Here is a 25,615-nt window from a genome sequence, read left to right on the forward strand (position 1 = left end):
GGGGGGCCGTGGGGAGCGGGAGTGCCCGGATTGCCGGGGGCCGTGGGGAGCGCGGGTGCCCCGGATGCCGGGGGGCCGTGGGAGCGGGAGTGCCCGGATTGCCGGGGGCCGTGGGGGGCGGAGTGCCCGGATTGCCCGGGGCCGTGGGGGGGAGCAGGAGTGCGGGGATAGCGGGGTCCCCGCAGCCGGGGTGGGGGGAGCGTGGCCCAGCGGTGGCCTGGCTGCGAGGCCCGAGGCCTGCTTTCTATCAGTTATCACTGCTGTGACAAAGGGGCCGCCACCAGACAGTGCTTCTGCACTGACGTCACCCTTCACCTCACTTCTGCACTGACGTCACCCCCCACCTCACTTCTGCACTGACGTCACCCCCACCTCACTTCTGCACTGACGTCACCCCCCACCTCACTTCTGCACTGACGTCACCCCCCACCTCACTTCTGCACTGACGTCACCCCCCACCTCACTTCTGCACTGACATCACCCTTCTGTCGCTGTCGCTCCCTGGCACCTCATTGTCGGGTCCTTTGGGTGTTGCTCAGCTTGGGGAGGGTGGAATCTGGCTCACTTGCCCTTTGCCCTTGTTGGGTTTCAGCATTTCCTGTGTTACATCTGCAAAGAGTATGTGGAAGACCTGGCCAAAATCCCCAGGAGCTTCTTACAGGTAAGTTCTCTGAGGGTGGGGGGGAGAGGCGGTGATCTGTTCCTAGGCAGCCTCATGAAGGTCGCTGGTCATCTGTGGGCCCAGAGCGGTGAGGTGCACTGGGGCTGGCACACACACCCCAGACCTGATACACAGGTCAGCAACCCATTCCTGCCCTAATGCTGGTTGCCATCTGTTGTGAAAGTACTATAGTAATTCATACTGCCTGTTTGCAAATTTGTGCAATGCCACGAAACAAACACCCAAAACTTCCTTTTATTTTATGTTACTCTCCATTTTTTTGTTTTTGTTTTGTGCAGGTACTGAGGCTTGCATCAGGGCCTGGGCACTGTCCCTTAGCTTTTTTGCTGAAGGCCAGCACTCTACTACTTGAGTCACCCGTCCACTTCTGGCTTTGTTGGTGGTTTTTTTCCTTTTTAGGGTTTCATGGACTTTCCCTGCTAGGTTTACTTCAAAGCATGGTCTTCACTTCTGAGACTCCAGAGTAAATAAGATTACAGACCTGAGTCTTTAGGGCAGGTGACTCCAAATAGTTTTTTATTATTAGAAAGTAGTCATCGGTCTTAAATATATCTTGCAGTAGATTCTGTCCCTAAGTGTTTTTCTTCTAGCAAAGATAGCTTTGTTCAACCTCAGCAAGGTTTCAAGTGAATACATTGGGCAGCCTTTGTAAAACTTAATGTTTCCATCATCAATTGGGATGTGAAAAAATAAAATTGATTAACCCTACTTTTGTGGGACGTGTGTGTGTGTGTGTGTGTGTGTGTGTGTGTGTGTGTGTGTATGTGTGTACTGCTACTTGAACTCAGAGCATGGGGATTGTCCCTGGGCATTTGCATTTTTGCTTAAGGCTAGGGTTCTACTACTTGAGCCATAACTCTACTTCTGAATTTTTTGCTTGTTAGAAATAAGAGTCTCAAGACTTTCCTGCTCTGGCTGGCTTCAAATTGAGTCCTCAGATCTCAGCTGTCTGAAGATAGTATTATAGGCCTGGGCCACTGTCACCCAGCCCCACTTTTGTAGTTTTTCTTCTTATGTATATCTTTAGGACAAGTGTAGTAAATTATTGACTAGCTTTTGGAGAAAGAAATTTTGAGAGGGGATCTCATTATGTAGCCTAAACTGGCCTTGGTTTTGAGGTCCTCCTGCTCAAATTACAGGTATGTACCACTATACCTGGCTTGAAGAAAAAAATTTTTTTCTGAATGTCCATTTTGTGTTTTTGTTTATGGGATAATGTTTTGATATATTTTAACATTATAGAATTATAATATTAAGCTACTACTTCATATATCTATTTTTTAGCAATTGAAAATATTCAGTATTACTTATATCACCATGCTGTTGGCAGATTTCTAAAACTCTTCAAACTAAAACTTTTTTTATCCTTGGAGCAACATCTCCTATCCCCTTTCCCCCATCTCATTTCCCCTTTTCCCTCCCCCCACCCCCAACCACTGTTCTCTCACTTATGAAAGTTTGATTCCATATATAGTACGATTATGCAGTATTTGTCTTATTGTACCTGGCTTTGTCCATTTTTAGACTTTCATTCAAAATTGTTCTAATTGTTTTTTAAATTTTTAATCTCTTTACAGACTAATAGTTTGCATACTATTTTCCCCTAATCTATGAGATGTCTTTTTCACTCTCATTTCCTTTGTGTACACAAGTTTTCTAATTTGATGTAATCTTGCTTGTCTGTTTATGGTTTTGTTGCCTGTGTTTTAGGGATTATATCCAAGAAATCATCGCCAAAGCCAGTATCATCAAGCTGTTTCCCTGTTTTCTTCTAATTGTTTTACAGGTTTAGGTCTCAATGTTTAAGTATTGGGATCCTTTCTGTGAAGTAAACATTTTAGCAAAAATTTCTGTGTAAGCAAACATTTCTCTATATGCTTTGAATCATATACTTTTACTGTTTTTTTTCATTCTTCTGGAAACCTATGTGTGACATTAGAATGAAACAAAAACAGCTGGATTAGGAGAAGTAATATGTACATTCTCTTTTTCTCCTAAAGGAAGCAAATGTCACCCTTATAGTGATTGGACAAGCATCCTACCATCATATTGAGGTAAGTATCTTGCAATTTGATGAGAAAATAGGTTGAATCTGTTTCAAATATAAAAATTGCATTATTTGCTGGGCGCTGGTGGCTCACGCCTGTAATCCTAGCTACTCGGGAGGCTGAGATCTGAGGATCACGGTTCAAAGCCAGCCTGGGCAGGAGAGACTGTGAGACTCCTATCTCCAATAAACCACCAGAAAACCGGAAGTGGCACTGTAGCTCAAGTGGTAGAGTGCTTGCCTTGAGCTGAAGAGCTGAGGGACAGCGCCCAGGCCCAGAGTTCAAGCCCCACGCCCGACCAAAAAAAAAAAATTGCATTATTTGAACCATTGGGTGGGTAAAGCTAGATTGTTCATTACTACTTTTTGATTAGCATTACTTTACTCATAACATTTCCAACTCTCTTCAGCCTTTCTGCAAACTGACTGGATATTCTCATGAAATCTATGTTGATCCTGAGAGAGAAATATATAAGAGATTGGGAATGAAAAGAGGGGAAGAAATTGCCTCCTCAGGTAAGACAGATAAAAGAAGCTAGTGTTGTTTTCTTCTTACATGTTTGCGTGTAAGTAGAAGATTTATAAATCAGACTATGTTATTAAGGTCTAATAATTGATTCAGATATGCCACTAGGTATAATGATATGTTAGTCCCTTTCCTATTCTGTGACAGAACATCTGAGACTTAATGAGGAGAAAAGGTTTATTTTGGCTCGAGGGTTCAGCCCATGGTCAGTTGGCTTTATTGGTTTTGAGTCTGTGGCGAGGTATAGTGAGCATGTGGAGGAGAAGGGTTTTTCACCTCTTGAGAGTCAAGAGGTGAAAAGACGGGCCAACGCCCCAATGTTTCCTTCAAATGCACTCTAAAGCCCTTCCTCCTGGAGGTTCCATCAGTACATAGGGTCTAAGCCTTCAACTCAAGCACCTTCTTGGGATATTTCCAAGCCACTGCAAATGACATGAGAAATTGAATACTATTGAATGGGAAAAAAGCAAGTTGCAAAGCATTGTTTTTTAGGGTGATTCCATTTTATGAAAACAAAATGTTGTAAACGTAAAAGTTTGTAGTCTGTATGTGTATAATTAATGAAAAGCTTTTTTAAAGATACTGCAGCATTAATTTAGGATGGAAGTGTGAAAATTGACCGTTTTTTTAAGAGCCTCACATATGCTAGGCAGCAAACATTCTCCCAGTGAGCCACACCCCTAGCCTTCATGCTTTCTATAACTATTGTATTTTTGTGATACCGAAGTTTGAACTTGAGGCTTTATGCAGCACAACAGGTGCTATTCTACTCGAGTCGTGTTCCCAATCGTATAATTATTTGAGTAAAAGTAAAAGTAATGCCAGGCGTCAGCAGCTCACACCTGTAAACCCTAGCTACTCAGGAAGCTGAGATCTGAGGATCATAGTTTCAAGCCAGCTCAGGCAGAAAAGTCCCCCTGAAACTCTTACCACTAACTAATCATCAAAATACTGGACATGGTTCCGTGGCTTAAAATGGTAGAGTGCTAGCCTTGAGCAAAAGAGCTTAGGGATAGTGCCTAGGGCCTGAGTTCAAGGCCCATGACAGACAAAAATTATAATAATAATATTAAGCTCAAGGTGGGTGGCTCATGCCTCGCTACTGAGGAGGCTATCTGAGGATCACGGTTTGAAGCCAGCATGGATAGAAGTCAGTGAGACTCTTTATATAGAACTGTGACTCGAGTGGTAGAGTGTTTCCCTTGAGCAAAAGAAACTGAGGGACCATAACCCAACTCTTGAGTTCAAGACCCTGGGGCTTGAAAACACACACACATAAACACAAACACACATGATTCATATTTTCATACCTCATCACTGTGCCTTTTGATACTTTGTCCTTTAACTAAAGAACTCCTACTTAATCATTTGAAACACAACCCAGAAACGCTTTTAGTTAGGTGCTCTTCAAGCAGGTGGAAGAAATAGTTTCCCCCTGTACTTGACTATGTATTGTGTAGCTGAGGAACTTCATTCATCTTAATATTGTCCACATTTCTTGTCCTTCTTACACTTTCTTGTGATTGATAGAGCTTTAGTTTATGTATGTTGTTTATGGCTGTTTTGTTTGGGAATCACTTGGTGTCTGAAATGCCAAATAAGAGAGTTCAAACTCAGATGAATGATTCTCAAAAAATATTATTGTGGTCTTGCCAGGTGCTGGTGGCTCACGCCTGTCATCTAGCTACTAAAGAGGCTGAGATCTGAGAGTCATGGTTCAAAGCCAGCCTGGGCAAGAAGTCTGTGAGACTCTTATCTTCAATAAACCACCAGAAAACTGGAAGTGGTGCTGTGGCTCAAGTGGTAGAGCGCTTGCCTTGAGCTGAAGAGCTGAGGGACAGCGCCCAGCCCCAGAGTTTAAGCCCCACAACTGACAAAAAAAAAGAAAGAAAGAAAAAGAAATAGTATTGAGGTCTTGTCTGTGACACCCACTATCTTGGATATTTTGGAAAGACTGATAAAAGACATGGCCTCTATCTTTCAGAGGCTTTTCTATAAGGGCTTGTGGCTAGTGATGGAGGGGGCTGGCAGATCAGGAATGATGGTAAGTTTACTCCAGTTGGGTCAGTTTGAAAGGAGTTCGCTGGTGAAGGTGTAGAAGAATGCCGTGGACAAGGCAGCATGGAAGAATGTGACTCTTTAGAAAAGAGGATTTTTTATTTTCTGTGCCAGTACTCGGGCCTCATGCTTCTCCTCAGCTTTTTCACCCAGCTGGTACTCTTACCACTTGAGACACACCAATAGTCCAGCTTTGTGTCAGTGAGTTAGAGATGATAATATATCGGACTTTTCTGCCTAGAGAGGCTTTGACATTTCATCCTCCAGATCTCAGCCTCCTGAGTAGGTAGGATTATAGATGAGAGCCACCAGCACCTGGCTTATTTTGCTTTTTATCTATAGTTCCCACCTCATAACTACCTCCAAAGGGCAGACTATAGAAACTGAGCTTCACTTCTCCAAGGCAGGACATGGAAACTAAAAACATAATCTTTCCCCTGGCCTTCTGGCCATGAAAAAATTCTCTGACCTGCTTATTTGATAGCAGATCGTAAGACCCACATCTCAGGAGTCCTGCCTGCCAGGACCCAGGAGGGGCAGCCCCACAGGCCAAAGGCATCTGAGCAGATGAGCCTTGCAGGGTTTGTTTCTCCACTTACCAAGTATCAGCTTCAGCCTTCTTTATCCAGTCACATTTCCACATGATTGTTCATGCTTACACAGTGAAGTATTTATAAAAACCCAGAAGGGCAGGGTCTTTCAGAGAGCAGAACATAGAGGAATGATTGGAGGGCAGCATACCCAGAGAGCATGAAGGCTCTTTGCCCTCCCCTATACCTGCCTAGTCATCTGTAGCTTTTTTAATTTTCTGTATAACAAACTGGTAAATATAAATGTTTCTTGGAATTCTGTAAGTCACTTAAGCAGATTAATGGAACCCAAAGAGGGGGTTGTTTAACCACAAACACAGGATTTTAGCTACAAACACAGTTACAATAAACACTCAGGGTTTTATGACTGTCATCTGAATTGGGGTGGGGGGCAGTCTTGAGGACCAAACCCTCATCTGTGGAATCTGATGTTATCATCAGGTAGGTGATGTCATAATGGCACTGAATTAAAGGACACTCAGCTGGTGTTACTGTGCCAATGTGAAGAATAACTCTTATACATCTAAAGTCAGAAGTGTTGTATATTACAAGTGTGCAATAGGAAAAACTGAGTTTGGGTCTAAGTTTGTTTTTTCTACATAGTCATCGAATTAAAAGGCACAGACAAGGCAAGAATGGGGGGAAAAAGTTACAAGAGTAGTGGAGAGGGGCTGGGAATGTGGCTTAGTGGTAGAGTGTTCGCCTAGCATGCATGAAACCATGGGTTGGATTTTTCAATACCATATACACAGAAAAGGCCGGAAGTGGAACTGTGGCTCAAGTGGTAGAGTACTAGCCTACCACTTGAGCAAAAGAAGCTGAGGGATAGTGTCCAGAGCCTGAGTTCAAGCCCCAGGACAAAAAAAAAAAAAAAAAAGTAATGGAGAGCAAGGCACCAGTGGCTCACACCTGTAATCCTGGCAACTCAGGAGGCTGAGATCTGAGGATCATCGTTCAAAGCCAGCCCAGTGAGGAAAGTCAGGAGACTCATCTCCAATTAAGTAACTAATAAGCCAGAAGTGGAGCTGTTTGTAGTTCAAGTGGTTGAGTGCCCAGACCCTGAGTTCAAACCCTAGCACAGGCACACACACAAAAAAAGTGGAGCTGGGCATCTGTGCCTTACATCTGTAATCCTAGCTACTGAGGAGGCCAAGATCTGAGGATCCCAGTTCAAAGCCAGTGCAGGCAGAAAAATCCCCATGAGACTCTTTATCTCCAATTAACCACCAGAAAACCAGCAGCTCAAAGTGGTATAGTACTAGCCTTGAGCAAATGAGCTCAGGGACAACACCCAGGCCCTGAGTTCAAGCCCCACAGCCAACAAAAACAAGACAAAACAAAAAGGTGAAAAACTGATTCTCTGTTCAAAAGGAATAGAAATGAAGGACCAGTAAATTGAGAACAGAGTAGAAAACAGAAGTAGGTGAGGGAAACATGGGGAGGTAGCCAAAGTAGCTGCTGTTACAGCAGAACCCCAAAGTCTCAGGTAGTATAACATGGTAGATACGGATATGTTTTCATATACATTTCCAGATGGTGTATCTGTTGAAGTGCCACACCTCCAAGTAGTAGTTCAAGGATCCAGGCCTCTTCTACCATGTGCCTCTGTTCTTGCCAACCCAAGGCTCTTAGGATGTAGAAAGAGCATGGAGAATTGCTTATGGGAGCTCTAGCTTAATACCATTTTTTAAATTTATTTTTTGGTATTTTTGAGACAACTAAGTTGTGAAAGTAGCTCAGGTAGACCTAGAACTCCTGGTCTTCCTGCCTCAGCCTCCTGAGTACTGGAATTACAGCACAATAATCCCAATATTAGATTAAGATTAGACGTATTAATATCATCTTAATATTTTGTATACTATAAAATAATATCTAATGGCAGTTTTCCATATTTTAGGACAGAGCCCTCACATAAAGTCAAACCTGCTCTGGGGAAGTCTTCGGAGCCTGTGGCGAGCAGTGAATAGCCCTCTTTTTGATTTCCAAGGAGACCCTACTCAGCAAGGTGGAACTCTCATTTTAGGTCCAGGTGAGTGAGCATCAAAATCCAGCTGGGTATCTGTGGCTCACACTACTCAGTAGGCTGAGATCTGAGGGTCATAGTTGAGAACTAGCCCAGGCAGTAAAGTCTATGAGACTCTTACCTTCCAGTTGTAACTATCAAAAAGCCAGAGATAGCACTGTGGCCCAAAGTGGTAGAGCGTGAGCTATAAGCATAAAAACCTCAGGGACAGGACCTAGGAACTGAGTTCAAGCCCCAAGACGAAAACCAAAATAAAAATAAAATTTAAAAATCTAAAACTTCTGGGCTGGGAAGGTGGCTCAGGGGTAGAGTGCTTGCCTTGCATGCATGAGGCCCTGGGTTCGATTCCTTAGTACCACATAAGCAGAAAAAAAAAAAAAGCCGAAGTGGTGCTGTGGCTCAAGTGGTAGAGTGCTTGTCTTGAGCTGAAGAGCTGAGAGACAGCGCCTAGGCCCAGAGTTCAGGTCCACGACTGGCAAAAAAAATAAAATAAAATAAAAATCTAAAACTTCTGGTTTCTTTTACAAGTCCAAAGACCACCCACATTCTTCATAACATAGATATTGTATAAAAATGGGCACCTTGCTAATTTTAGCTAGACAGGAGGCTGAGGTAGAAGCCATCCCAGGCAGGAAAGTCTGTGAGACTACCAAAAAGGCTGGAAGTGGAGCTGTGGCTCAAGTGGCAGTGCACTAGCCTTGAACAAAAGGAGCTCAGGGACAGTACCCAGGCCCTGACTTCCAGCCCCAAGACCAGCACCAAAAAATAACAAGTTAGAAAAGGGCAGCTTGACACCTAGTAGGGGCCTGTTTTCATAGTGCCCTTTTTTTCTCCAGAGGTTCATTTTTTGATGTCTAGTGAGGGCTCATCATTCTTGTACTGAGTGCAGGAGTTTGGGATAGGAAAAGCCAGCTGTGAGTTGGTGATGGGTATGTGACTATCACACTTACTGCACTCCTTTACAAAGCTCAGTGGAGGTTAAGGGCTCTTGCTTCTTAGGAGAGCACAGGCTCAGCATGCCAGCAGCCATGGATTCTATACTCAGCACAAAAAACATATACGTCAATCGCTCAGTGAAGGTGGGCACTTTTGAATAAGGGAGAATCATCAAGTGCTTTCTTCATTTTTGAATAAGGGAGAATCATCTAGCACTTTCTTCATCCTAACAAACTAGGAAATTCATACCGTGTCAGACCACAAATCAAAGCCAGTGACAGCAATCCAGTAAGAATTACCAGGACTGGGTTGAGTCACTTGAGAGTCTTTGGCTGCACAAGGCTCAGTGTGGAGAGTTTGGCAAATACCTTGTATCACAGTGCCAAAAAGACTTCACTGTGTTGTAAACTAGGTTTTCTTGGTTCTTCTTCCTCTTTAAAATTGTTTGCTTTAAAATATGTTGCTCGTTTGACAGCACATTTTATTCAACTGTTTTTAATAAGACTAACACACTGTTACAATTCAAGAATCTTTCCCATTAGAGCTCATAATGCATTAAATAACTTATGTAGCTCTATTCTTGTCATGCTTTATTGCCATAATTTAAAATTATTGTGACACTAGTGAAGATGATATTGGTCCCTTTGGACCAATTAAAATTTGAAAAGCTTCTTTCATTCCAATAAGCAATAAATCTAATGAATAATACTTAATATGCAACCTCAGCATTTTAATCTTATTCTCTTCTAGGTAACAACATCCATTTTATACATCGTGATAAGAATAGGTTGGATCACAAACCTATAAACTCTGTTTTACAGCTTGTAGGGGTTCAGCAGGTGAACTTCACAAGCAGACCTTCAGTCATCAACGTGTAATTCATATGGAAATCTGCAGCTTACAAATGGGCACTTAAAATGTGACCTTAACATCCTCATGCAGTGTCTACCATGCTGGTTCTCTAGCCTTTGAATGGTTAGGAAAACATCACAAGATCAGTACCAAGTAAACTGCATGCAGACAGTATCAGTTGTCAATAAATTTTCAATTTTATAGCTTCCACAGTTTTATGCAAAGTGAATATAAATGTACAAAAGACAATGTCAAAATTATAGAATGTAGTTGGGCGTCGGTGGCTCATGCCTGTAATCCCAGCTACTTCAGGAGACTGAAATCTGAGGATCGTGGTTCAAAGCCAGCCTGGGCAGGAAAGTCTGTGAGACTCTTGTCTCCAATAAACTACTAGAAAACCGGAAATGGGGCTATGGCTCAAGTGGTAGAGCACTCGCTTTGAGCTGAAGAGCACAGGGACAGCACCCAGGCCCAGAGTTCAAGCCCCACGACCAATTTAAAAAAATGATAGAATATATAAACACTACTGCTATAATGATAGCATATTCTTTTAATAAAATGTTTTCAGCAATTAAAACATATAAGGGCTAGAAAAAAATATATTTTTTATTCAGTGCAAAAAGCCATTAACAATGTTGCTGTTAACAGTATAACCACTTTTTTGTATGTACATAATTATATTTTTGTATGCTTAAAGAAAAGATAGGCAATAAATACACCATCGTATTGCCAGTGGTAGGTCTATGTGGCAAGAGTGTGGTGACTTTTGCTTTCTTTTCCTCTCTTCTGTATTTTTCAGCTGTTCTCTAGTTTACATGACTAATTACTTTTTGGTGAGGAAAAAGTCTTTGAACTTTATAGAAGAACCTACCTGTGTAAGACCTCTCCTCCACAGATGTGTACAGTACACGGGCACCACATCTCCATCCTAACTACTTCACTTAGAAGAAATAAATGAAAACTCCCACATAGACACCATCCAGAGCACCTGTGCCCCACACCAGCCGGCTACTTTACTAGTTCTTTTAGGTGGAATGAAGGTAGTTACAGTGAGAAATAATTGGTTTAGTTTTTGTGGTTGTTACTGTGTTTGGTTTAATTCAGAGCTGGAGGTCAAACCCAACTCTGGAACCTGGGGAGTTTCACAGATGCTAAACATATTCTGTACCACTGAGATAAATACAGCTCCAGCCCTGACTGTACTTGAAATATAGGTTGTTTTAAACATCTGCAACAGGGAATTATAGCATGCACAAGACTCTGGGTTCTATCACTAGATCACTAGTACTGCATTCTGATACATACACAGAGCATTTTTCTTGTGTGGGTGAGTGGTGCTGCCAGTACTAGTACTAAGGGCTTGAATGTGGCTTCATGCTCTCCATGTGTTCAGTCGTGGTTTGGACGTCTCACAGAGTTTTCTGCCTGGTCTGGTTTTGAACTTAAGTCCTCATATCTCAGCCTGAGCAGCTCAGATTGGAAGCATGAGCAACTAGCACCTGAAACAGAAGTACTAATTTTGAAAGCACATTTTAAGAATTGTTTAAGTTTTCAGAACCATGTAACTTAAGTGTGCACTGTGGCTTGCTTGTGCATTTCTAGACAACTGCTTGTTCTCACCCCAAATTACTCTTATTTAGAGAACTATTGTCATGTTTTATATTTCTGTCATCTTGCTATGTTTGCTTGGAAATATCCCAGAAATTCTGATGAAAATACAAAATCAATATTGGTAATCAGCAGCAACTATAATACTGCTTTGAATCCATAATATTTTTACATGAAGCATGTAAAGTCACAAAATATCTAATTATTTTAAATATTTGATGGCATTTTTATATTTGTTACATGGACAGTCATGTTTTAAATCAATAAAATTGAAATTTTTCAAACTAGACTGTGCTTTTTTTTTTTTTTTTTTGCAGTACTGAACTCGCGGCTAGGGAGGTGCTCTATCACTTTTGCTCTATTTACTTTTCAAGTAGGTATCATGTTTTTTCCAGGTTGGCCTGGGCCTGATCTTCTATTTAGGCCTCCCTCTTGGCTGAGATGACAGGTATTTGCTACCATGCCCAGCATTGTAAATGCTGGAGCACATGTATACACCGCCATGCCTGGCTCACAGGAATATATTTAACATAACATTATTAGCTGGGTATAGTGGCATTTGTCCCTGGTCCCAGCTACTCAGAAGGCTGAGACAGGAGGATCACTTGAACCTAAGTTCCAGACCAGCCTGAGAAACATGAAAAGATGCATGTGCTATGAACTATTACTTCCAAGGCCACTCATGTACTAAATTTCAGTTTTTGAAAACCTGTAGTATATATAAAATTGCTGGGTAAAGGATTACATTGAGTGGAATGTAAGAACCCCCCAACATAACTAATACAAGCCAATTTATTTTTAAATACTGGATAAAAAGTATGATAGAGTATATGATATTATAGAGTGCTTGGCTAGCATGTTTGGGACCCTAGGTGCATCCTTAGTAATGAAAAAAGAAAGTCTAAGTCTAACATATGGTGCTAATTATTTGCCAAACAGGATACTAGTGCTTTAAACACATTGACTGTGGAATTTCTGGGGGAAAAGGGTTGTTTGTTTGTTTGTTTACCAGTCTTGGGGCTTGAACTCAAGACCTAGGTGCTGTCCCTGAGATGCTTTTGCTTAAGGCTAGTGCTCTACCATTTGAGCCACAGTTCCATTTCCAGCATTTTTGGTAACATATTGGAGATAGTGTCTCAGGGAGTTTTCTGCCTGGGCTGGCTTTGAACCACAATCCTCAGATCTCAGCCTCCTTAATAGCTAGGGCTACTGGTGTGAGCCACCAGCGCCCGGCCAATTGATGTTATTATCAGTACCATTCACACTTTGCATTGTTTTTATCCAGTTTACCAAGTCAGAGCCAAACCTTTGGAACTTCATTTCTGTCTGATGTCGTGACTGTTCTAAATTCAGCTTAAAAACTCAACACAGAAGAGAATATGGTTTATAGTTATAGTGACGAATGCAGATTTGAATGAGAAAAATAATGTTCACACTCAAACCTATGGAGCAGAAATGTACTTGGATATAAATACAACATAAAATTTGGCTTTTTACCACTAGTGTACAGTTGAGTAGCATTAAATACATTCACATTGTGCACAACCATCATCAGCATCTACTTCCAGAAATCTACTTAATCTCATAATGACACTGTACCATTAGGCAAACCCCTACTCCTTCTTCCCACAGTCCTGGACCATGTCCTGTTTCTATACACATGACTATTTTGTATAAATGAAATCCGAAGATATTTGCCCTTTTCTGATTGGCTTATTTCTCTTAGCATAATGTCCCCTAAGATTTATCCAGGTAGCATGAGATTAGATTTCCTTCCTTTTCAAGGCAAAATAATGTATGTCTCATTTTCTTTCTCTGTCCATCATTACATACCTGGTTACTCCCATCCCTTGCTGTGAATGAGGCTGCTGTAAACACTAGTCACACAGGACCTGTTCACAGCATGCAGGTTATTCTGTGTCCATATCCCAAAGTAGGACTCCTTTCCCCTCCCCCCCCCCCACCTCCATGACCACTCAGGTTGGATGTTTTGCGGAACTGCCCTGATGCTTTCCACAGCAGCTGTAATTTACTCCTCATCACATTGTCTCTCATTTCTACCCATTCTCATTAGCTCTTTGTGATTTCTGGCTATTATGATGACAAATGACTTGCTGTAATTTTCTACAAGTTGCCTTTTTTTTTTTTTTGGTAGGTGTGCGCTGGTCCCAGGGCTTGAACTCAGGGCCTGGGTGCTGCCCCTGAGATTTCTTTGCTCTGGCTAGCGCTCTACCACTTGAGCCACAGTTCCTCTTCTGGTTTTTTGGTGGTCAATTGGAAATAAGAGCCTGAAGAGCTGGCTTTGAAGTGTGATCCTCTGATCTCCTCATGAGTAGTTAGGGTTGCACATGTAAGCCACCAATGCCCAGCTACTAAATTGTTTTAATGTGGAGTAACCAAAAACAAAACAAAAAACAAAAAGGGTAAGCGTAGCAGTATGCACTTAAGGTTTTCTATCCTGGAGCAGACATTAGCATTTATGAGGTGTGCCTGTCACTTGAACCCACAAGTTGGAGAGCAGCCTGGGCTACACAAAAACAGAAAAGAAAGGCAGGGAGAGGAGGGGAGGAGGAGAGAGGGAGGAGGAAAGGGACAGAAGAGAGCTGGGTGCTAGGTCTGTGGTTCAAGAGGAAGAGCACTAGTCTTGAGTGAAAAAGCTAAGAGCCTTGAGTTCAAGCTCTAGTACTGTAGCAAGTGGCGAGGGGGTGGGGGGAACCACTTCCAAAAATACAACAATAAAACACTTAAGATACCAAAGAGTTCCTCTATAAATCAACTGGAGTTAACCTCAGTGGTATTCTTTTTTTTTCAACCATAGTTAACTTCAGTGGTATTCTTGTTTTTAATAACTGGGTCCTATGTTTAGTTTTGTTTTTTTTTTTAATTTACTGAGTTCAAAGCCTTGAATGAGTGACTAGTATCCCAAAAACAAACCTTTGAAGCTTTTAGCAAATTATATGATTGAAACAACCTTACAAATAGGAAGACATTGAAATTGAGCTCTCCAAAACCAACCAGAAGAAGCCAATACAAAACAAATCACTGAAAGCTCAAATAGAACACAAGATTTAATGTTACATGAGGAACGTCTAGATGGAGCTCCTGTGTTCGAGGGCATTAATGTGATCTCTGCTTTAGACAGGGACTAAATGGAGAAGAAAAACAACAACAACAACAACAGAAAATGGCCTGTAATTTTGCAGCATCAGAACTGGATAAAACATTCAGAATTGTATAAATGGAGAATTTATTTGACACATGTCATTTTGTAAAAATTATGGTTGAAGAAAAGTATTCTGAATAGAGCAAATGATACTATCTGAAAATGTTAGGGCTGAAATAGTTATGCTTTTAATATGGGGGAAAAAGAATTTGAAGAGAGCCTCAATTTGGCAAAATTTGTTCTGATTTGCCTGCGAGCACTTCAGTTACCTGCAGAGACAAAACCTTCTCAATTTGAAATTTGCTCTCCAGGGAAAAGTCAAATACAGAGGTCAACAATTTCAAGTCACTTAATGGTAAAAGGCAATTTTAGAGATTATTGCTTTATTTAAAAACAAAAATAAAGCTGGGTGTTGTGGCTCATGCCTGTCATCCTAGCTACTCAGGCGGCTAAGATCTGAGGATCATGGTTTAAAGCCAGCCCTGGCAGGAATGTGTGTGAGACTCTTATCTCCAATTAACTACCAGACAACCAGCAGTGGAGCTGTGGCTCAAGTGGTAGAGTGCTCCCCTTGAGCTGAAGAGCTCAGAGACAGGGCCCCAGGCCCAGAATTCAAGCCCCATGACTGGCAAAAAATTAAATTAAATTAAAATAACAAATTTTTATATTTAAAAGCAGCATTTAGAAAAATGCCATGACATTAACATCAGAACAGATTCAGCTAAGAAGTAGACTAAAGAATTAAGTATGTGCTAATCATAATTGTGTTAAACTGATCTCCAATAATATAAAGACTTTAAATTTTTATTTCATTTTATTTTGTCACTCATAGGGTTGAACTCAGGGCCTGGACACTGAGCTCTTTTGCTCAAGGCTAGTACTCAACCACTTTGAGCCACAGCGCCACTTCTGGTTTTCTTGTGGCTAATTGAAGATAAAAGTCTCACAGAGTTTCCTGCTCCAGGCTGGTTTTGAACCACCATCCTCAGATCTTAGCCTTCTGAGTAAGCTATGCAAGATAGGCATGAGCCACCAGTACCTGGCTAAAATTTTAAATTTTTATTTTGCGCATGCAATGCATATGCTCTATTATTGAGCTATGCTCCCAACCCCAAGAATTTTAGTTTTTTTAATTAGCCTATAAATTGAGTGATTTATAAGTCATTTAACATGGTAAAAATTACCAGTCAAATAGTTCTAGAAATTAAATGATTTTAATCATTTATGTGCCCATTTATATTTTCAAATATACTGGCAGGGACCATAAATTATCTGTTCCTTTATCACTCACCTTCATTGACAGATAAAGCAAATAAAACAGTCATTAAGGGAAAGAATCTTTGAACCATTGAATTAATAAAATTGGTTGAAAGGGCAAGTGTAATTTGGAAACACTCATTCTTCTCAAACATACATGAAACATTAACAGAAACTAACAGTATTTACAATATATTACCCATTAAGTCTCAACACAAATCAAACTCAGGTTTTTACAGACTATGTTCTTTGCAAGGGAACTGCTATTAGAAATACCTAACAGAAAAAAAAATGATACCACACTCAGAAAATAAAATCCTTATAGCCTTACCTCCCTCCCTCCCCCTTTTTCTTTTCTCTCTCCCTCCCTCCTTCCCTCCCTCCCTCCCTCCCTCCCTTCCTGTAGAGATGGGGGTCAAATCCAGACTTTGCACATTCTAGGCACTTAATCGTTGAGCTCCTTCCCCATTGTTTGGTTTGAGATGACAAGGTCTTACTGTATAGCTCAGGCTACCTTGAACTACCATTCCTCCTACATTTCTGCCTACCAAGTGCTGGGATTACAGACGTGTACTACCCTACCACACCTAGCTTCCTCATACCCATACAAGTAGTTTTTTGTTTTATTTTAAGATGTTGGGATGGAAGCCAAGACTTTGTACATGGTACATAATTGTTCTACCACTGTCCTACATCCAGCCCGTACCCATTTGTAAAGTAATAAACAATACCAATGTGGTCATTACACATTGTATTCATGCATCAAACTGTCACAGTATTCTCCATAAATACATACAATTATTATATTCAACAAAATATATAATTAGCTGGGCGCCGGTGGCTCACACCTGTAATCCTAGCTACTCAGGAGGCTGAGACCTGAAGATCGCGGTTCAAAGCCAGCCCAGGAAGAAAAGTCTGTGAGACTCTTATCTCCAATAAACCACTAGAAAACCGGAAGTGGCCCTGTGACTCAAGCGGTAGAGCGCTGGCCTTGAGCTGAAGAGCTGAGGGACAGTGCCCAGCCCAGAGTTCAAGCTCCACCACTGACAAAAAAAATAAATAAATAAAAATAAACTTATGGGGTACTAGAGGTTAGAACTAATTGATAATGACAATATTTGTGGAATACTTCAAAAATAGTATTATGGGGTGGGAAGCTTGGCTCAAGTGGTAAATTCAAACTCCAGTATCACAAATGAGCCCCAAACAGTAACGTACATTTACAGTTCTAATTGCTAGGTTTTGAAAAGAAGCCACTTGCTGGTGTCTCATGCTGTAATTCTAGCTATTCTATACACTGAAATCCAGACAGTTTAACTGAAGTCAACCAGAGCAGAAAAGTAGCAAGACTCCATCCCCAAAAGAACTAACAAAGTAACTAGCAAACTCCATCTCCAAAAGAACTAGCAAATACTACTGGGGGTGTGGCTCAAGTACTATAGGACAAGCCAAGCAAGTAAGTAGCCCTGAGTTCATTCTCTGGTTCTGGCAAAGAGGAAGGATGGGAAAAAGGAAAGAAGGAAGGGAGAAGAAGGCTGAAAATGAATGGATTGTACATTCGACGTTAAGGATGTTTAAAAAAAACAAAAAAATAAGCTCATATAAAAGCAAAATAACAGGGATTGGGGACTTAGCTCAGCGAAAAGGCATTTGCTTGGCAAATGAGTTCAGACCTCAGCTCTGGAAGAAAGAAAAGAAAAGGTAGAGGAAAACCGGCAATTGATAAATGGAAGGTTCAAACAAAGTGATTGTTTTGATATGCCAAAATTTGGTAATAAAGTAGATAAACTTGTGGCAAAACTGAAAGAAAGAAGAACAGGGTAAGATATAAATAAGGAATTGACTAGGGATGGAACTGCAGCATATCAGAGATTTAAAGTAGTCTGAACTTTACCAATAAATATGAAAAATATTTTCAAGTATTTTTTTCACAGGTCTAGAGAAACAAAATACTTCTGTGTCCTTATAACCACTAAAAGAGAAAAATGGAACCAGATGCTGGTGGCTCACACTGGTAATCCTAGCTATTCAGGAAGTTGAGTTCTGAGGACAGCAGTTCAAAGCCAGCCTGGGCAGGAAAGTCTGTGAGACTTTTGCCCAACAAAGAGCTGGAAGTAGAGCTGTGGCTCAAGTGGTAGAATGCTAGCCTTGTGCATAAAAGCTCAGGGACGGCCTGAGTTCAAACCCCAGGACTGGCAGGAGCACACGCACACACGCGTGCACACGCGCGCGCACACACACACACACACACACACACACGCAGATATGCAATGTGTACAACAAAGATTAACAACAAAAAATGCACCAGAATTCCTGCGAATTAGTTTTGTGAAACAGGATGCTGCTCTGTAGCTCAGGCTGGCTGGAATTTGCAATCCTCCATGAGCCTGTGTGCACCTGGAGGCCTAGATAATACATTAGTTTTTATAAAAAGACAACATCGTAGCCTAAATGGGAAAAGTTACAACCTCTGCAAAAGGATGAGACCTCCTTAACTTCACACCGTCTGCAGGCTCAGGGGTTCCCAAAACCATAAAAGAAGACTTGCTCATTCTCTAGAAGAACCTATAGAACCAGAAGCTCTTGCGCTCAGTTACAATTCATGATAGGAAAACGACTAAAAATTCTTCAAAAGATTAAGATGGCTGGGCACTGGTGTCTCATGCCTATAATCCTAGCTACTGAGAAACTGAGATCTGAGAATTGAGGTTTGAAAGCAGCCTGGGCAGAAAAGTACTGGAGACTATTACCTCCATTTTACTAGCCAAAAGTGGAGGCATGGCTCAAGTGGTACATGCATTACAGCTGTGAGTAAAAAGCTGAGTGAGACTGTTAGGCCCTTTCAGACTCCAGTACTGGCAGGCAGAGAAGAGAGGAAAAGAGGGAGAAGGGAGAGAAGAGAGAGAAAAGAGATATTAAAATGAGTCAAGGAAGTCATTTATGCCTGTCATTCTAGCTACTCAGGAACTAATTATCGCACATTTTATGTTTATTGAAATGTCACACTATAACCTCAGAACTGTACAACATTATAAACACTACTAATAAATGGCTTACAAGCACATGAAAATATGTATGACCTTACTGGTCATTAAGAGCTTGCAGCAGGCACTGGTGGCTCACACCTGTAATCCTACCTATTCGGGAGGCTGAGATATGAGAATTGCATTTTGAAGCCAGCTGGGACAAGATAGTCTCTGAGACTCTATGTCTTCTACCTGTAAGCTGGAAATGGAACTGTGGTTTAAGTGGTAGGAGTGGTAGCCTTGAGCACAAAAGCTCAGGGTCAGTGCCCAGGTGTTCAAACATCAGGACCAGCACACACACACACACACACACACACACACACACACAGAACTTGCAAACTAAAATGATAGTGACTGACATGCTATTTTTAGTCATGGGGCTTGAACTCAGGGTCTGGGCACTGTCTCTGAGCTTTTATGTTCAAGGCTAAGCATGCTATCACCTTGAGCGACAGCCCCACTTAGGTTTCTTGGTGGCTAATTGGCAACACAGACTTTCTTACCTGGGCTTGCTTTGAACCTTGATAATCAGATCTCGACCTCCTGAGTAGCTAGGATGCTATTTTGTATGCATGAATCCAGTAAAAACTATAATATAGCCGGGCGCCAGTGGCTCACGCCTGTAATCCTAGCTACTCAGGAGGCTGAGATTTGAGGATCATGGTTCAAAACCAGCCCGGGCAGGAAAGTCTGTGAGACTCTTATCTCCAATAAAACCACTAGAAAACTGGAAGTGGCGCTGTGGCTCAAGTGGTAGAGCACTTGCCTTGAGCTGAAGAGCACAGGCACAGCGCCCAAGCCCAGAGTTCAAGCCCCACGACTGACAAAAAACAAACAACAACTAAAAACTATAAGATAATGGTGTGAAGGATGTAGGGCCCTGGGAGCTGCATACACAACTGTGAGAGTATCAGCTGGAAAAACCGTTTAGAGAGCAGTTTGGCAATACCTAGGAAAACGGGCATCATACACATACATCTCTACTCAGACTCAGACATAAACCAGATGAAGTGCAAGGGAGCGTCAGCCATAAACCTGTGTCACAGTGGCAGATTATGCACTTAAATATACTTCTACATCATTTTTAAATATCCATAGCTGTGTTTAAGACTCGGAGAAGCTGAATCAAACATGATCCCAGCCAATATACTAGTTACAGAAAAATCCATTTTACTATGGTATTCGTGTAAAGTCTCAGTTGTTTGTACAAAGTTTTTGAAGTAGTTATTGCCCATTTATTCATTTACTTACTTATTTACTTACTGTCTTGGTCCTGGGGCTTGAACTCAGGGCCAGGGAACTGTCCCTGAGCTTTTATGCTCTAAACTAGTACCCTGTTTATTGTATGTACGTTTCTCTCAATGAGGGGAAGGAAGGGGATCAACAAAATGGTGAGACAAAGGACAAAGGACAAATCAATGCAATGGCGATACTCACAACATGTTGGAAATGAACTTTACAACTTGGGGGTGTCGTGGGGGAGGGAAAATGGGAGAAAAATTAGGGAGGGGACAACAATATTTGACAAGAAATGTGCTTACTACCTTATTATGTAACTTTAACCCTTCTGTACATCACCTTGACAATAATATTAAATTTTGGGGGGGGAGGGTCCGGTTGTGGGGCCTGAACTCTGGGCCTGGGCGCTGTCCGTCAGCTCTTCAGCTCAAGGCTAACGCTCTACTACTTGAGCCACAGCACCACTTCCAGCTTTTTTCTTTTTGCTTATGTGGTGCTAAGGAATTGAACCCAGGGCCTCATGCATGCAAAGCAAGCACTCTACCACGGAACCACCTTCCCAGCCCCAATAATATTAATTTTTTTAAGACAGCTTTTATTAATTTTAATTTTTTGGGGGGAGGGGGTCTGATCATGTGGCCTGAACTCTGGGCTTGATTGTTGTCCCTTAGCTCCTCAGCTCAAGGCTAGCACTCTACCACTTGAGCCACAGCGCCACTTCTGGCTTTTTTCTTTTTGCTTATGTGGTGCTGAGGAATTGAACCCAGGGCCTCAGGCATGCAAGGCAAGCGCTCTACCACTGAGCCACCTTCCCAGCCCCAATAATATTAAATTTTAAAAAAAGAAATGAAAGAAAGCTGGGCATTGGTGGCTCACACCTGTGATCCCAGGTACTCAGGAGGATGAGATCTAAGAATTATGATTCAAAGCCAGCCTAGGGAAGAAAAGCACGTGAGATTCTTATCCATTAAACAGCCAAATTCTGGAAGTAAGAACATAGCCCAAGTGGTTGAGTACCATCCTTGAGCTAAAAAGACAGATGAGAATGAAAGGCCCTGAGTTCAAACCCCAACACACACACACACACACACACACACACACACACACAGAATAATGAGTGGGGTAGTGGGTACATAGATACTTAGTATTATTTTATGCCTTCTGTATTCTTTTTTTTTCTTTTCTTTGGGTCTGGTCATGGGGCCTGAACTCTGGGCCTGGGCGCTGTCCCTCAGCTCTTTAGCTCAAGGCTAACACTCTACCACTTGAGCCACAGCGCCACTTCCGGATTTTTTCTTCTTGCTTATGTGGTGCTAAGGAATCAAACCCAGGGCCTCAAGCATGCAAGGCAAGTGCTCTACCACTGAGCCATCTTCCCAGCCTTCCTTCTGTATTCTTAAATGATGAATAGTACTGAAAATGAAAATGAAACGGTGGGAGGGGTGTGTGTGTGTGTGTGTGTGTGTTCATGAGTGTGTGCCTTACCTTCTTCTACAATAGTTGCCTGAAGTAACTTTACATTTTTGTATAATAAATGAGAAAGTGGTTTCCTTTTGAGAACAAATGGCTTTACTAGGCTCTACATTCAGTTTCCACTTAGAATAATACAGTGATTTCTCTGGTATTAAGTTCTGGGCTGCATCCTGCCTAATGAGGATGAGATCTGATGAGCAAGGGAGAGAGAAATCTGAGTGTCCACAATGTGTTAGGTAGCATGGAGACTTATAGGACGTTAATCTTTCTGAGTATATTGGAAAGAAAAGGGCTGAAAAATATCAAAGTACAGAAGAGGACAATAACCCATAAATAGCCTCACAGTGGTTTGAGGGTCTTGTAGGCGCAGATCAACTAAAATTCTCAGAACATTTGCACATGAATGTCTAAAAGCCGCTCACAGAGACCACAAGTGTAATTAGCCTTATTCATCACAGGAAAGTGTTTGATCAGAGCTCTTATCGAAGTAAAACATGTTTCTAGGAAATTATTTTAAATATTATGCCAATCTTCTCACAATGCCATTTTAAAAAATAGGTAAGTAGTCAGAATATTTTTTTATGTTTCCTTAACTATCATTACAGCACACTGTTATTTAACTTCCCTCTAAGAGCAGCCTATAATCACTGACATTTCCAAGTTTCAACTGAGAAGGACTGAAAATGCCAAATGTGACTGTATTTACTGACTTTTTGGAAGTAAAGAATAGCTTCCTATTTCCAAGCAACATTCATCAGACCTCGAAAGCACAGCATCTGTCCTTCTCAATGCTTGAACCAGTGGGATATCCTCCCTATTTTTCTAGCTTGGAAAAACCCAGATATTGATGTTTTATTGCTCTTGTGTATATTGGCAAGTATGAGAGCTTCTTGGAAACTGTTTACTATGCAAGTGAAAAACGAAGCAAAAGCCAATGCTCTCAGAAATACATTGGAGATAGCTGGGCACTGGTGGTTCACGCCTATAATCTTAGCTACACAGGCGGCTGAGATCTGAGAATCACTGTTTGAAGCCAGCCCAGGCAGGAAAGTCCACAAGAGTTTTATCTCCAGTTAATCACCAGAAGATCAACAGTGGCTCTGTGGCTCAAATTGGTAGAGCAGTAGCCTTGAGTGAAAAAGCTCAGGGAGAGCCCAGGCCCTGAGGTTCAGCCTTACGACCAATACTTGTATGCTTGTACACTGCACCATTCCAGGAAGTACTTTTTTTTCAATTATCTTTATGATAATCTCACCTTTGCTCACCTGCTTCCAACTAATCCTTCCAACTGCACCTCCCCCTTCCTTTCCCTTTCTTTTTCCTCTCTCTCTTTTCCCTTCCCTTGTCATTTTCAGAAATACTTAAAGCAGATTCCTAATGTATGTCATTTCAACCTTCCCATGTCAAAATACATCTCAGAACTTATGAACATTTGAAATTTTCACCACAGTGCTATTATGACAACTAATTAACTTACTAAATTGTCAAATAGAAGGAAATAGTCCAGCAATGTCCAGCTAGGGAGACTTGTGACCATAGAAAACACATTTTTCTGCCAGTGCTGGAGCTTGAGCTCAGAGCCTGGTGTTCTCCCTTGGCTTTCTTGTTCGAGGCTGGTGTTCTATCACTGAGCCACTTCTGGCTTTTTGCTGATTAATTGGAGATAGGAGTGTCATGTGCTTTTCTGCCTGGATGGGCTTTGAACCTGTCTTCAGATCTCAGTCTCTGTGTAGCTAGGATTGCAGGTGTGATCCACCAGTGCTCAGTCCATCACTATTGTAGAAGGAGAAAAACCTGTCACAAGCTCAATAGACTAATATTGACTTAGGATCTATAGGTTTGCAGTGCAACCACAGGGTGCTCCATTAAAAATCATAAAAGTAAGGCTTGAGGGGTAGCTCAGCCTTAGAGAACAGGCCTAACACGTGAGAGGTCCTGAGTCATATCTCATACACCAATACACATATACCTATCCACAATAAGGAGCCTAGATCTAAGTAATACTGCATTGTTCTCACAGCCATCTGGGTGCCTTGACATGTGTGGGGGTGGGGGGCTTTTCCCCAGCTCAGAAAAGCCTAGAGGTGAGATTGGACATTTGTTGAACTGCAGCACCAGGAAAGCTTTGCTCCAGAGAATGCTCACCTCTGACTGTTCCCCTACATGGAAGGTTTTGCTAGCCTCTGAGTATTTCCCTAAATAGTCTGCTAAACTCAGCCCAGGAGTCTCTCCCTATATAATCTGCTTTTGTTGGGCTTGGGTCTCCACCCCAATCGTGTGGTTTTGGGCTTTAAAAGTGTTGTGCAAGCTCGATTCTGGGCTGCAGGTCTTTGAGACAGGAGTCCACCTGCAGTAGCCAGCTTTCTAATAAAGATTCCCAATTCAATCTTTCAAGATGTGGCTTCTCTGCTTCTTGCAAACGAGTTCTCACACAACAATATTAAATATATTACTATATATAACCAAAGTAATTATGTTAGCCATATTTTAATTGTCTTAAAATAGGAAAGTAGACTATATCTAAGATATTTGTAGGGTGTGTGTGTGTTTGTGCTATAAATAGAAATACATTTATGGATGCATAAGCTGTACCTTGTTTAGGTAAACATTGTTTACCAATGAGGAAGGTAGGTGGTGACTCGAAGATACCACTCAGCTGCGATTGGTATTACTATATGTGCTGTAAGGTGAGTCATCCCAGAGGCCACATTTTAAAAGATAGAATATTGGAGTCTTTATTATACAGTTAGCAGGCTGCAGGCAGTGAGCTGTTACAAAGGGCTGCAGCACGCAAATACACATAACCCAGCTAGAAACATGCTAAAGAAGAAAGAAATAACAAAAAACAGTACCAACAAGCCAGTTCAGCTCCAATGGAGAGCTGAATTAGGATGCCATGATGACTGGAGATGAGCCAGGAGACAGGACACAGGACACGATCACAGAGACACATATGCCATGATGTCCTGGCAGCTAGTCTGGCCTGGGCCTAAATAGGTCAGCGCAGGGGGCAGATCCTCAGGAAATTCACAGTCCCAGGCAGTAGATTGACAGATTCAGTAACCTATCAGCCAAGTGCCCGCCCTGCCTCCAGGGGTCTGGGCACACCCATTACCAGGGAGGCTGGTGATGGGGGGCGGGGGGGGGGGCCGGTCTCTCCCCCAGCATGAAGACAAGATGCCAGACCCTACCTTCCACCATGTGACCAATATGGCACCGGCCAGACCTGGCCTCCTTAGTTCATATGTTAATCTATATTGGTGGTAAGATATGTTAATTTATATTGCTTTGCATTCTCTGAAGTTTGAACCATTCTGATATATTATCTATTAAGTAAATACAGTTGCTTTTATAAGTAATAAAAATCCTACACTGCCCTGCACTACAACCTTCTCTACAATATTTCATACTAATTGTTTATAGAACAGTTCACTAAAATGCAATGCCACGAAGAATACCAACCTCTAGTTTTTACAATTCTAGGTTTCTTTCATCTCTGAGTCTCATAAACAGGCTGACTGGGGAAATGAAAAGTAAAGCGAAAGCAGGGAGGCCAGGTCTGGCGGCGCCATCCTGGCCGCATGGTGGATGTCTTCATGCTGGGCGGTGACCCCTCCCCTCCCAGGTGATGGGGCGGCACTTGGCTGATGGGTTGCTGGACCTGTCAGTCCGGTGCCTGGGACTGGAACTTTCCTGTGACTCTGCCCCCTGCCTTGACCCTGTCTAGGCCTGGACGAGCCCAGGGGCCATCACGCCAGGCCACGTGTGTCTCCACGTTCCCGTCCTGGTCCTGTCTCCCGGTTAGTCTCTGGTCACCATGGTGTCCCAGATCAGCTCTCCATTGGAGCTGAATTGGTTTGTTGGTATTGCTTTTGTTCTTTCTTTCTTCTCTGGCCTGTTTCCTAGCTGGGTTGAGTGTATTTGCAGACTGCAAGCCTTTGTTACTGAAGTAAGGAGGTCAGGTCTGGCCGGTGCCATGTTGGCCACATGGTGGATGGTAGGGTCTGGCATCTTGTCTTCATGCTGGGTGAAGGGGACACCCCCCCCCCCATCACCAGCCTCCCAGGTAATGGGTGTGCCCGGACCCCTGGAGGCAGGGCGGGCACTTGGCTGATAGGTTACTGAATCTGTC

General features: G+C 42.1%; 1 protein-coding gene across 3 annotated transcripts in view; it reads left to right on the forward strand.

Annotated features, from left to right (window-relative positions):
- Aaed1 (AhpC/TSA antioxidant enzyme domain containing 1) overlaps positions 1 to 25,615 on the forward strand; it is a 36,632-nt gene that overhangs the window by 874 nt on the left and 10,143 nt on the right. The window contains exons 2-6 of one of the 3 annotated variants that reach the window (XM_013018420.1): positions 593 to 661; positions 2,683 to 2,736; positions 3,140 to 3,245; positions 7,801 to 7,932; positions 9,613 to 10,061. In XM_013018420.1, coding sequence (XP_012873874.1) covers positions 593 to 661; positions 2,683 to 2,736; positions 3,140 to 3,245; positions 7,801 to 7,932; positions 9,613 to 9,740 — 489 coding nt within the window. In that variant the 3' untranslated portion in view covers positions 9,741 to 10,061. Of the gene's footprint in view, positions 1 to 592; positions 662 to 2,682; positions 2,737 to 3,139; positions 3,246 to 7,800; positions 7,933 to 9,612; positions 10,062 to 25,615 lie in introns of those variants that run through there. The other 2 variants (XM_013018421.1, XM_013018423.1) reach the window with 2 other exon arrangements.

This window comes from Dipodomys ordii, unplaced genomic scaffold (genome assembly GCF_000151885.1).
Source record: "Dipodomys ordii isolate 6190 unplaced genomic scaffold, Dord_2.0 Scaffold40, whole genome shotgun sequence".
In the NCBI taxonomy this organism is placed as follows: domain Eukaryota; kingdom Metazoa; phylum Chordata; class Mammalia; order Rodentia; family Heteromyidae; genus Dipodomys; species Dipodomys ordii.